The sequence below is a fragment of the Globicephala melas genome, chromosome 3, assembly GCF_963455315.2.
Source record: "Globicephala melas chromosome 3, mGloMel1.2, whole genome shotgun sequence".
NCBI lineage: Eukaryota > Metazoa > Chordata > Mammalia > Artiodactyla > Delphinidae > Globicephala > Globicephala melas.
In genome coordinates, this window is record NC_083316.1 from 81,112,524 (window position 1) to 81,127,060 (window position 14,537).

At 35.1% G+C, this 14,537-nt stretch overlaps 1 protein-coding gene across 1 annotated transcript in view; it reads left to right on the forward strand.

Moving 5' to 3' along the window:
- FAM174A (family with sequence similarity 174 member A) overlaps window positions 1-4,360 on the forward strand; it is a 35,235-nt gene extending 30,875 nt beyond the window's left edge. The window contains exon 3 of the mRNA XM_030848471.2: window positions 3,794-4,360. Within this exon, the coding sequence (XP_030704331.1) occupies window positions 3,794-3,797 (4 nt within the window). The 3' untranslated portion in view covers window positions 3,798-4,360. The remainder of the gene's footprint in view (window positions 1-3,793) is intronic.
- The last annotated feature ends 10,177 nt before the right edge of the window (window positions 4,361-14,537 follow it).

Below are 14,537 nucleotides of genomic sequence, written 5' to 3' on the forward strand. Positions count from 1 at the left end.
CAGTCAAATTGGGAAAATTTGTAGGTATGTGGAAAAAAAAATAGCTCAAGCAGTTTAGTTAATATGACTTCTCTTGAATTTGCTATTGATATCCTAATTTTGTATATTAGAGGTAATTTCTTTTGTTTGGTTACTGAAACATTTTGTGCAAAGGAATTATAAAACTGAAAACCAAATATCAATTCTTTAACAATTGTGTAGGACGTTTTAGCTCTCTCAGATAGAAAAACCGATGAGTAATCAGAGACAGCTGTATATTAACTAAAAATTACCTTCATTTTTCTTTAAAAAAATGTTGGAAATAAATACTCATAAGCAGTCTCAAAAAGGCAGTTTAAAACAGTGCTTTACAACACAAGTGGAAAAAATACCTTGTTATTCTGTTTGATTTCTGCTGAACAGTAAAGTTATTATTATTGTTTTATATTGATGTACACTAAAGGACATTTTGGCAATCTTGGTAGCAGCTTCTAAAAGCTAGTACTGCTATCACTTCAAGGCTATTCTAGTGATTTCTGCCAAGTATGTAATTTTAAAAACTCTATATTTGCTTTTTAGCTACTTCCATTCTGCTTCATTAAATTTAGTATTGTATTGTATGTGTTCATTACATTTGTGCTCAATGTTACTTGGCTACAAAGTATTTTCTGGTTATTAACATCAGCATATCATAGTCAGGAAGCAGATTTGATATAAGTGTGTTAACCAGAAACTCTCATTAAGAAGATCTTATTCAAACAGTTATCAATTTGAAAATAGTTCTAATTTCTAAATCACTACTTTCAATGTGTAGCATAACATTTTATCAGAATAAACACTAAGGTTATTCAAAGTAAATAGAATATGTATAGGAATATGTCAAAGTACTAATGCTTATTTTAGATAGAAATTGGTATTTAAGGATGTCCAGTGTGTGTTACTAGTAGGATAGTCTGTAGTTTACCCATTTAAAGGGAACTATGCTGTCTTTGTCATTATTTAAACAGGTAATAAAAGAGAACCTTCATGTAGGGTTTTGGGGTTTTTTGTATGTTTTACTTTTTTGTGGACATTGAGCCTTAGAAGAAAATTTGCCTTGCTCCATTCATCATCACAGTGTCCTTATTGGTTAAGAACATGAATAATTTGTATATTATTTCAACAAATGATATGTAACATTAAATTCTGTTTGGTAATGCTGTTTTCTCATCTCAGCACATGGTCTAGAGTTGCCCTGTCTAATATGATAGCCGCTAGCCATATGTGGCTCTTCAACATTTGAAATTTGACTAGTGTGACTGAGGAACTGAATGTTTAATTTTATTGGGTTTTAACTAATTGAAATTTTAATTTAAATTGCCAGATTGCTATTGTGTTGGACAGTACAGACCTAGAACAAAAGTGTTTGACTGATCTGGTCTAAACTAATTCTGTCAAATGGAAACTTACAGAACAGTTAAATCACAAGTTTCTGTTCATATAGCAGTCGATCTATTTAATAAAATGTTTACTTACTGCTTTGGTTCAGGATTTATATTCTGCCGTGATAGTCTGGATTGCAGACTCTCTGAGGTATATAGTGGGATAGTTGGGCGTGGGATGCAGAGCATAGCCACCTGTAAGGTTGATTTATGTGAATGGAGCTGCAGGACAGTACAGGGACAAGGACCTCAAGTTTATGGACAGAAAAAGTCCTAAACACAATTATTAAGGCATTAACCTTTCCCATCATTCTCAGATAGTGTTCATTCTTTAAAATCCAAAGATATTATCTCTTCTTTAAAAGGACCAGGGAGGAAAAAAAACTCCAGTAATCTAATATTTGCAAATGTATTTAAATGAACAAAGAATAACAATACTCTTGACTACACTAGGACAGTTTTTCCTTTCAAACTTGATTTGGTTTAATAGCCATTTTGATAGTTTAAGATTTTCCCAGTGAGCTCTTAGTTTGTCCTTGAAAATGTCTTTTTTTATTGTATCATTGCATAATGTGTAGAGACAGAACATTCTTGAAGCTTGAAAAATACTCACACTGAGGTTTCCATAAAATGTATTGATACTACAGACTTGCTTTACCTCATAGAAAAACATGTGGTAAAAATATTTAACATGAGATTTACCCTCTCAAATTTTTAGTTACATAATACACTATTGTTAACCTTAGGCGCAATGTTATTTAACAGGTCTCTAGAACTTATTCATCTTGCATAACTGAAACTCATACCCTTTAGAGTAGCAATTCCCCATTTCCCTTTCCCCTCAGTCCCTGGTAACCACCATTCTACTTTCTGCTTCTGTTAGATTGACTATTTCTTGCTACAAGTAGTAGAGAACCTAGAATTACAGAGACTCGAAAGTCTTTTCCTATCATAAGAAGTATGCAGGAGTTGACTCCTGGCATCTATTCAATGGCAGTTTGACTACAGGATCTCTACATCTATACAGTTTTCCCAAATCTTTTCTGATGTGTTTTATCGTGGTTATATGGCTGCTTCCATTTTAGCCATCACATCTGTATTCCAGAAAACAAAATAGTGAGAGGCAAGAACCCAAGCCACATCTGTCTCTTTATCAGGAAATCAAAATTTCTCAGAACTCTCCCCTTCCCCCCAACAGACTGCCACCCTACTTTGCTCACAAAAAAAATCAGTATTTTTATTAGCAAACAAAAAGGAGATAATAAATATTGAGCAGACAGCTTATAATATGTCACTCTGGCTATTCAGAGTATTTTCTGAAGGTTAAATTTGGCAACTGGCAAAAGAGAAATGTTGGGTTTGGAGTTGGGGGTCACTAAATATAGGCATGAATTCCGAGGAATTATTTATTGTTCATGAGTAGCAGGTTTTTTAATGACCTTCAATATATATTTTTAAAAAGCTTAAATTTACCCTCAAATTAAAATTTATTAGAATCTCATTAGCTTGTAATAATCTAATCATTTAGAGGTCTATTATAGATTGCTTACTAAAGATTCAGACAGAACAATAAGTTGGAAGAGAGTATTACTCATTCTCATAGGTATCTCCAGTGAAGTTCTATGTGTTAATGATGATTATAAAGGACGGTTTATTAAGTTAGTAAAATCTGCACACCTTTGGCTTTGGTTGGACTACGTGCTTTTGGTTGTAATGGCTCTTATTAGCAGAAGTTTCTTGGAATCTATGGTTTGGATTAAGTAGCAGTAAAGCCTGATGTATAATTAGAATTAAAGTCTATTAAAAATATGTGATGAAAATATAGCCTCATATTACCATAAACTAGTCAATAAGGTAAGAAAATGGGCAAATTTGCCCATTATATAGTTTAGAGAAAACATTATCTTCTGTATGGATAAATTTTGTAACTGTATTATAAATATTAAAAGTATTTTTTATTTGTTTCATTGAATATACTTCCAGGCCTGCAACTTCAATTAATCCTCATTTCTGAAGGTTTAGACATAGGATCAGTTAAGAATTGTGTTTATAGAAACTATACATAAATAACTACATTGTATACTTAAGTCAACTAAAGTTGTTTATGAATATTATATAAGGATATAACTTTAGTATGACTATGAAATAGCCTTTAATTACCCACAATAATTATATATAAAATTCCTTTGAAAAAGTTAGAATTATAATTTGAAGAATATTATCTGATATAATTAATATAGACAAAGTAATCATGTGTTTTATTGGTGCCATTCATTATCATTTCCTTAAATACTTTCATTATCTTCTGTCATTTCAAATCTTTGGGAATATTTTTAAATGTGTTTAAATTTGTTCCAGTATGGGCATTTATAGTATTTTTATTTTCCTTGCAGATAAAAATGTGCCTTTTGATGAGAGGACTTCATCTTTCTACAATGAAGAGCAGAATTTCTATGTTTAAGGAATAAAAAGCCACTTTATCAATGGGGGGGTATTTAAGTTACATATATTATGATAACCTTTAATTAATTTCTTGTTGCAATAAATACTGTATCATTTTGTTATGTATTTCTCTGTGTAGAAGTGCTCTTAATGGGCTCAGAGTTGTTGGGAATAAATTGTACCATAATAGAAATTTGAAAATTACTTTAAAGCAGGGTATTTTCTGATCAGTTTTTCTTTCTTGCTTACCTTATTATTGTAAACTGTTTACATACTAATCAGTTAATTTTTTTTTTTTTTTTGGCCAGTTAAGGTTTGGTTTTGTTTTGTTTTTTTTCCTGGAACTATAATTCCCAACAAACAACTGGTGTGTAAAAACAATTTAAAAATTTCTTTACCAAGATGTATTTCCCATTTTTGTGGGGAAAAGAAGCCAAATTTATTACTTTGCATTTGGGTTTTTTGAATATTAAAAATGTCTGAGTTGTATGCAAAACAATAAATATGATTTAAAATACTTTTAAAGTGGTACAGAATGTGTTTACAAGATAAACACAACACTATAGAATTACATATTAACATATGTATTTTATTTGATTTCTAGAAAAATCTGTCAAAAAGAGTTATTGTATTTTAGCAACTTCCTTGTTAAATTATGATACTACTTTGATTAGATATTTCAGAAACCAGTGAATTTCAAAGCCATTTAATATATTTACAGTATTGTGAGAGAGAGAAAAGTAACGGTGAAAACATTCCCATCACATTATGACATAGGAGAGTAAGGAATTAAAGTATGTGTATAGACCTTGGAGTCAGACAGACCTAGATACAGAGACTGACTTCATTATCTTCTGAACATGTATTTAACACTACTGAGCTTCAGTTTTTCACATTCTAAAAATTAGAGGAGAACTTAAAAGTATGGGTCACAAACTCCTTTGCCAAGAGGGGCCATGGAGGTAATTTAAATGTGTGTGTCAGGATAGGCTAGTCATATAGTAGTAACAGATGGTCCCCAAATCACAGTGGACTAACAGCAAAGATTTATTTCTCATTACCCTGCCCATTTGTTATGGACTGTGATTCTGCTCTTCATTGTCTTTTCTCCAGGGCCAAGGCTGATGGAGAAACCTCTGCCTGGAATACTGCCTCGTAGCTAAATGTCCAGATGTGGTGAACTGCATGCTAGTTCACAAGCTTCTGCCCTAAAGTGATATATTTCATTTCCATCTACATTTTATTGGCCAAAACAAACCCTGGAGCCACTCTAGAGTTCAGCAAGGCAAGGTTAGGTAATCCTCTAGCAATGAGGTAAGTTGGAGTATTTGGCCACTTAAAATGCCAACTTAGTTGGCATTTTACCTACATGCTAACTGGCAACTTTATAAGAAATATATAGTTTCTCTAGGTTACTACTTTAAAAAGAATATCTTTTAACTGAATGTGAAATTCTGACATGTTGGTTAAAAACGCTCTTATTTCATTACTTTCATATAGTCATTCCTGAACTGCAAATCTATTTTAATCATCATCATAAGTCACACTTTGATTAAAGTGCCAGATAGTACACAAAATTTTATTTAGCTATGTAAATAAATTTTCATTAGATGTGTAACAGGCATGCTGATAAAATGGTTAGGATTTTCACCTACAAAGCTAAATACACATTATAAAATAGCTGGTGATATCTTGATGTTTGAAAACATGTTAACTATTCTCCTTTCCCTTTTGTACCTCCTTTTGGCTATTTTATTAGTAAGAGTCTAACCAAAATTAGAGATCAATGGAAACTAGTGTAATTGCATTCACAGCTCAGGAGGGGAGTAAATGGAGGGAAAGAATAGGTTTGGAGTATATAGCTGTTCTACACTTGATCTGGAAGCCTGACCAACCACTGCATGTGGCTAGAAAATCAAGTCACTTCTTTCTGCCTAATTTCTCATAATTATAATTATTAGGCAAGTAACTACTACTGTGAAATCAAATCCTTGGGTTGGGTACTCAACCTACACCTTATCTTGCTGGTTCTGGAGTTTAGTTGTTTACCAAGGATATAATCTATTACCTTTAATCAACTATCCTCTTTTTTTTTCTTTCTTTCTTTTCTCTTTTAATTTTAGTTTTATTCGTATTTGCTTATTCAATATAGTTTTACCTAATTTACTTTCTAAAGTGAAGCAATAAAGGAAAAATTGTTTCATGTTGTAAGGTAAAAGAACTTGTAAGAAAAATTATTGAAGGGATGAGTGTAGTTAAAATAATCCATTTCATAAACATGTGTGATTGGAATACTTATTTCCCCAATAGTCCTCAGCCTATCCCAGCACTTTCAAGGATGGCTTTCATAAACAGCTTTATCCTCAGTGACTTATAAAAATCCAGCAAAAATTATTCTCAGTACAGATGCTATGCTTGACTTACTAAGATAGATGTTTGATAGTCCCTGTAATTTCACATCAGTCCCTACATCAGAAGTTGAACATTTTTAAATCCACAGTCTATAATATATTTTGCCTGCCTGTATCAATAGCATGTTACAAGGCAAGAGGTAAAGGCAGAAGGGAAGAAGATAGAAGAGGGACCTTCCCCAAAACTTTCATGTCTGGCTGGTTAAGAAGAAACAATGGATGCTGCGTATTTCATTAAAAGATCCTATTATAGAGCATAGTATAGGATCTCTAGCCAGGTTTCTGGCTCTATTTTTCATCTGACTCTAAATATATGTGTTTTTACTTGGATTTCTCTCCATTCTAATTATACAGGTTCCTTCAATACTCATGTCATCAGGGATGAGGCAAAATTAGGGCATTTTTCTCAAATAGGCATTTGAAGCAAAGTAAGCAAACATCTCTGATAGTTATTCCTCTTAATCTGCCAGGGTCCTTTTTAGGGCAACCTGGCCCCATACCTATTTTCATTACTTAAAAAGGATTAGGAATGTATTTTATCCTTTGACTCTGTTCACCCACTAGCCTGAAGAAAGTTCTTTACATAGGGTGATTAGGCTGTTTTTTTTGTTTTGTTTTTTAATCCTTTATCTCCAAAACAGGAAGGATGGCAATCTTTAAGCTTCAGACTTTAGCTCTTATCTCTTTGTTTTACGTATATTTCCCACTGACTCTGTTGTTACTCTTCATCTGTGCATGGTCTAATCTCCCTTCCTAAAATTCCAACTGTATTTTACCCAGTAGGCTTCATGTGGGCTAATAGCTTCTTGTGGATAAATGACCTAAATTTTAGGTGGACAAGCACCAGTGTAGTCAAGGAGGTCCAAGAAGCCTGCAAATATACTTGTTTCTAAGCAACAAACATGTGACCTTTAATTAGATGCCCTTGGCTTGTCAAATTTGCATTACACCATGCCCAGAGCTATGGATTTAACAAATCCTAAGATCTAAGGTAAAATCAATAGGTGTAGGCTTTCAGAGAAGATAAACTCTATATCATTTCTGTTGGTAATTATTTCTTTCTTGGAATATGGCAAGCTGGGCTTCAAAAAGTAATCATTCCAATTCTCTGGCTCATCTTTTCTAATGGATTTCAATATTCTGTTTTCAAGATATGGATAAGTGAATTTAATTTCACAATATCCCATAGTTTTGAGTTTTTTTCTTTTTTCAACTTTCTGGTAAAATAGACTTTGAGGGGTAGATCAATCAAACTTATTTTTAGCATCCATAAAGGTCCACTGTTACTGTTCCTGAATTAGTTGCCTATCAAGGTACTTAACATTATTCCTAGAAAAAAACCCACTCTGGATATCTGTTCGTAGTTTTATTTACTTTTAACTCCTTTATGATGTACACAGTATAAAAAACAAATATATCTGGGGACCTGAAAGTCAAAACTATTAGCAGGACCAAAGGGACTCTTTATAGAAGTGTTAAAAAATGAGATTTCTTTTCTGCAGAAAGTATGATGGTTCCTAGCCTATGGAAATTTTAAAAACTATATACATGTGCTGATCCCACACTGAAGAATTCATGTTATATCAGCATAGGGAGTGGCCTAAGTATCTGTACAATTAGAAAGCTCCATAAAAGATTCTGTTGTAATCTCAGATTGAGATCCTCTACCAGTCTGAAGATTAACCACATCATGATTAAGAGCAGAGCTTCAGAGACTAACAGATTTGTACTGTATTCTGGCTCCATCATTTTCCTCAACTTAGTTGTCTTCCGTATTTCGTTTTCCACAGTCTCTTATTCTCCACATATAACTAACAGTTCAGACTAACAACACAAGTGTGCTAAATGCTTTAGACTTGTTAATTCATTCAGTCCTCACAATAGCTCTTTCAGATTATTATTTTCATTTTGCAGACAAATATACTGAGGCTCAGAAAATTTGAAGAATTTGCTCCAAATCAAACAGCTATAAAGTAGCAGAATGGCCTACTGAATATGAGTTTAAGAAATTTATTTTTACTAATGTAAATCTCAGTTTCCAAAGAAAGGATAAGGTTGTTTATAAATGTATATACAATAAAAAGATAAAATAAATTTGAGGAGTTGAGGAAATTGAGGCACAGGGAGACAAACAGTAGGAAAATAAGGTCATACTATGATTTTATTGCCTCACATCTATGCTCTGAAATTCCATACATTTGTTATAAAGGTGTCATAAATGTCACTCAGTGTCACTCTGTTGCTAGTACAGAGACCAGAGGGAAAGTCAGCCTTAGCATTTCCCTCACCTCCTGTATCCAAATCAACACCATGTTCATATATACATACAGTCCAAGAGGACACCTGGCAGTACCCAATCTAATTTTTTTCCAAGTTAAAATTATTGGACATATACTCTATGGGCTTGATCATTAGTATATTAGTTTGCCATTTTTGTTGTGAAATGAACAGAAATGTTCTAAGAGAAAACCCTTATTTTGTTACTGGTTACTATCTCAGCCAATCTCCAGATTGAATTAGAGTCTCCTATCTACGTACATATCCTAACTAGGCTCTTCAGTTTTCTTAAGAAAATGCTAACTCTATCTCCACATCAGCATTTGTGTCTATCTTTAATTATATGCAATACTTATACTGCTGGATTTTATCAGACTGATTTATCAACAGCTTAGTAGCAAGAAGGTTTTTATAAAGATTGATAGTAGAAATCACTGGCCACCACTTTCTCTATATTCTGAATTTTATTCTTAGATTAATTTGGACTGCCAACAACTGTAAAACTTCATTGTTTTTCATTTTGTAGAATTGCTTTGGACTGTCTGGCATTATGAGAGAGATGTTATAAAAATATATAGCTGTGAAAGATATGTCATATTTAACTTGTTAACAATGAGTAAATTGTATACTGCATCACACCATATCTTTTTTTTTACAAGGATCTATGAGAGATATTTACTTCAATTCAGTATCAGAAATGTTTGGGTTCCCATTGAACAGCTAGTTTGATTTTTTATTTTATATACTCTGGCAATTTTGTAGCTGTGTGACTGATTCTTTTTCTTTGCACAAAACTCAAAGCTGAACCAGCAGCCTCTGTTTAGCGAAGTACAACACGTTATGGTATCATTTTGTGTATTCACCTCATCCCTGGAGTATGTTTGTGTACATGGCTGTGTGTAACCAAAAGCCCAAATAGGAGATTCTTTTTCCTAATATGTTGAAGTCAGGAAGTTTGTGGTTGATAGTGCTTCATTTATAGCTCAAGGAATTCAGGGTCAAGGTCTCTAAAAATGTTTTGGTATTTCCTTCATGGGCTTAAGATGATTGTTCCAGCTGTAGGCATCATTCCTTTGTTTGCAAAAGGAAGGAGGAAAAGACCAGAAGAAACATGGCTGGTCCTGATAAGAGGTGTTCCTACCGTCTATTATTTCACATCAAACCTCCTCAAAACTTAGTAGCTTAAAACAATTTATCATCATCACATACGCTTCTGTGTATTGACTAGGCTCAACTGACTGTCCTTACTTGGGATATCTCATGTGATTGCAGTCAGACTGTGGCTGGTGCTGGAGGCATCTGAAGGCTTAACTGGGCTCAGAGTCCAAGGTGACTCGCTCACGTGGCTCAGTTGATGCTGACTGTTGGCCAGGAACTCAGCTGAAATGCCTACATATGGCTTTGGCTTCTCATAGCCTGGCAGCTGGGTTCTGAGAGCGAACATCCCAAGAGTAAGTGTTAAAAATGAAAGCTGCAAGACTTTTAATGACCTGGTCTCAGGTGTTTTTGAATATTGCTTCTGACACATATTCTGGTCAAGAAAATAACTAAAGTGTCCTCAGATTCAAGGGGAGGAAATTACAGCCTACCTTGTCATGTGAGGAGCAGCATGTGTGGGCATGGAGACAAGGGATCAGTGGAGACCATTTCTGAAGACTACCTACCACAGTCTGTTCTCTTGCTACCAGTATTCATGTTCGTTCATTCCACATGCAAAATAGACTTATTCCTCTACAATATCTCCCAAGTTGTATTCCATTATGACATTGGTTTAAAGTGTAGGATCTGTCATTTAAATGATGTTCAGGGGATGATGAGGGTCCAGTTTCTCAAATGCAGTTTCTCAAGCATGATTTTTCTCTAATGGAAGATCTTGGAACTAAAGAGACAAGTTATCTGCTCAGTAAATTCAGTAAGTTATCTACTCAACACAATATTACAATGGTGATACAAGGGTATGAAATTTGCAAAGCAAACAACAACTCCGATTTTAAAAGGGAGCGGGGTCTGACAGGAGGCACATAGCAGTCACTCATCCACAAAAGTCTGAAATCTAGCTGAGCACATGTCACCAGTTCCTTGATTGAGGCTGAGTCCTGCTTCCTGAGAATGAGTCTGACACTTGGGTCTGCCTTCTAGTTTTCGGGCTATGCTCTCTATCACTTCCCTTCTTTTCATTTAGAACTGGCCTATGTTTGCTGCTGAGTAGCTTTCTCAGCCTACTTGCTGCTTTTAGAAGGTTGGAGTCCCCAAGGGCTCTTTTTTATTGTGAATTGCTTCTATTCCTTTCAGTCCAGTTTTATTAGGGTTCACTCTATTAGACAAAAGCCATCCCCACAATTCTTTTTCTTTTATTTTAGGCTGAAAGACTCAATAGTGTGGAATTATATCCTTAATATTCTTAGGAGCCCTATTTTCTGTAAGACACTCTGTGATAGTCATAGAAGCTTTTTTGTTTTGGTTAAGGCCCTATCAGAAATGTTTCTGAGGTGTCAGTAAAGTGTGCTCTAAAGGCACCATTGAACTGAAATTTATTCTCCTGTTACATGTTATTAGAAATATTCTGGGTTTGAGTTTTGCCCTGAAGACATTTCTTGTTTTCAGAAACCTCTTGCTGCCTACAAAGACTGGAGATGATAAACAGTTCTATTTCTGAGCCCAATAAATCCTATCTCTTTTATTTTCCCTCTAAATTCTTCTATAAAACACTGAATATTGTCTTTTTTAGCTCATTCTTTCTCTATCTGTATCTTATCCTATTCATCTAACAGAAAACAATTGGCACTTTCAACATTCTTCCTGGAAATCTCCTTTGCCTGATATATCAGTTCATTAGGACCATTTTCTATTTTCTACATTACTTGGAGCATGTCGTTACTAAACTTTGTCTAACTAAAAGGTTTCATATGACCCGGTTTCAAAAATTCCTGACCATCACTCCTGCTATATCCTATCAGTCAAATCAGTCACACAAAAAATAGGAGTTATAATGAGGAAGAAGGGAATGGGTATTTGGTAGGGAACTAACAACATTTGCTATCTTGAATAGAGCCACCTCTTTTCCAATGAAGACATCTCAAACTCTCTTCTAGTTGCTGCATGCAAATCAAAGTTTAAGATATGTAATCTTGATGATAGGTAATTTCACCAGCAGGGCCATGTATAGTTCCTGGCTGTCTGGCAATTTATTAACTAAAAGGTAAATTGTCCCCAAAATAGGCACAATGTTGGAGAAAGTATAGATTAACAATTATGAAACCTTCCATTTGGAAAAAGATAAGATTAAGAAAATACAGAGAAGTAACATCCATAGACATTTTCAAATTCTGCTGATAAGAATAGCAAGGACTCCCTGAACTAGTGGCAGAGTAAGCTCTGGGTCAGCCAATCTTGTACTCATTCCACTTTTATGGTCCCTGGCTCTGCTGAGATGCTGCACAGATCTGATACTTCAGGCTGTTGTACTTTTCAAAAGCAATTGCCTATTATTGTGTGTTGGGGGAGACTGGGAATTGTTTCATACCTTTTTTAGTGGAGCAATGACAGTCACAAGATTTTGCAATCTAGACTGGTGTTTGGTCACCTACTGTTTTGTCCGAAAGTTAGGAGATTACCTGTGTCCAGTCAGTATCCTGTAGATGTAACTGTAGCTAAAGATCTTACCTAGTGAAGGTTTTTAATCTTGAATATTCTCTTTACTGAATAGCCTTTACATTCTGCCCATTCCCCCTCCCTTAACTTAATGGTCATTGCCTTGGAGTAATTTAAAATAATGTATATGGGGTAAGGCCAAATCCTTAATCGCATTTTTGCCTTCATACTAGTTGCATTTGCCTGGCTGCCTACCAGTTTTATCTCTTGCTAAGGTTGCTGCTTTGCTGCCATTGCGATGGCTTCTATTTAGGGTGTGAAATATGTTTGTTTGTTTCTAGGCCCCAAATTAGGGGATTCTCTGCCAATATAGATGTTACACTGTAGGAAGAGAGTGTTTCTCCTACAAAAGTGGCCTTTCCTCCCATCTGTGCTTCCAAGCTATCTACCTCTCACCTGGGTTCATCTAGCTCTTGTAGAATTTTCTTAAAGGTGGCAATAGAGCTAGCACTAGCCAACATTCCAATCAGTCCTCACTCTTCCCAACAGTACAGCCTCAGTCAATGTATAGTTTGATTCAACAAAGTTCATCAGATAACAATTTGACCAAATATTTTCCATTGTATCTGAAGTGTGACCAATTTTCCAGTGTCAAGTATCTAAGAGTTGACTTTTCATCTTTCCACTTTCTCCATTAAGTCAAGTCCATATTTTAGTCCCTGTTACTTATTTGTAGTAACAATTACTGAATCAGTCACAGTGCTTGTGTGCAGAACAATGCATTTTAAATAATTTAATTAGCAATAGTTAGTTCATAAAATCCCCAGAAGAGCCAGAGAAAAACCTGTTCACAGAGAAACATTACTGCTACCATGGCTTGTCACCTAACACTTATAACACTAGGAACTTGATAACAGAAACTTCTCCAGCTGCCCCAGAAAAACATACCTCTGATTATACATGCCAGAAGATCGGATCTCCCTGCCCGAAGGCTGACTCATTTTGCTTCATTCTATTGCCAAACTTCTGCTTGGTATCGCAAAGCAGTCTGGGGATTGTAGTTTTTAGCTTTACAGCCTCTATTTTACAGAAAAGCAAGCTAAAAAGGATGCAAGTGGATGTGTAGAATCTGCCACACCTGTTTGTTTTGGTTTTTTTATTTTTGGCTGCATTGGGTCTTCGTTGCTGCGCGCGGGCTTCTCATTGCGGTGGCGTCTCTTGTTGCGGAGCACTGGCTCTAGGCACGTGGGCTGCAGTAGTTGTGGCTCGCTGGCTTCAGTAGTTGTGGCTCGCAGGCTCCAGAGCGCAGGCTCAGTGGTTGTGGCACACGGGCTTAGTTGCTTCGCGGCATGTGGGATCTTCCTGGAACCCGTGTCCCCTACATTGGCAGGCAGATTCTTAACCACTGCGCCACCAGGGAAGCCCTGCCACACCTGTTTTTTATTGTATTTTCCTTCCGGTTAAGCAACATAGCAGAGTGGCAAATGCAACACAGTAGGTTCAATAGTCAGAGTTCATATGCCACAGGCTGTGTGCCCCTGGGTATTACTTAATTTTTATAAACTTTAGTATCCCTATTTTGAAAAACTGGGATAATAATACCACATCATAAGCTTACTGTGACAACCATATAGGAATAGTACAAGTACTAGTTATTTGCATAGTGTCTACATGAAACCAATTCTCACTAATAGTTGTAATTCTCAAGAATGGTAATACTTATTGCTGTTATAGATTATTTTCACTTTGAAGCAATCTCCCAAGTTTTTATTCAATTTGAAGTTTTTCTGTATTTATTTTGAAAAGGTACTTCAGGGATTTGAAGTTTCTTTTTGAAATGAGACATGGCTTAAATATAAATAATTCTGAGTATTAAAATATTTTTAAAGTTGCATGAAAATTTAAGACTTAGCAGTTAGAAAGTATCTCAGGATTTTTCTGGGAGAGCTATAAAGGTCTTATGTAAACAAGTTTATCAGCTCACATTTCTCTTTGGGCCATGGATAACTTTATTGAGTCTATTGAGTCAATATTTAGTCACTAATTCCACAAAATTTTGTTAAGCACTTACTTATGTGCTAGTCACTTTGCCTAAAGGTGAAAAGACTGACAAGATCTCCACTCACATAGAGTTTATATTCCAATAAGGGAGACAGACAATATGCCAGTAAACAAACATGGGTAAAATGATTACTGATTTTGATAAGTCCTGTGAAAGAAATACCTAGTTGCTATGTTAGACAAGTGTTGGTAGGGGCAGGGTAAGCTACTTAGCATGGAATTTAAGAAATGCATCCCAAAGAGGGTACATTTAAAATGAGACCTAAAGGAATGAAAAGAGACAGATGTGTGAAAAAATGGTGGGAAAGCATTCCAGGGAATTACAATGTCAAGTTCCCTAAATGGAAACTAATTC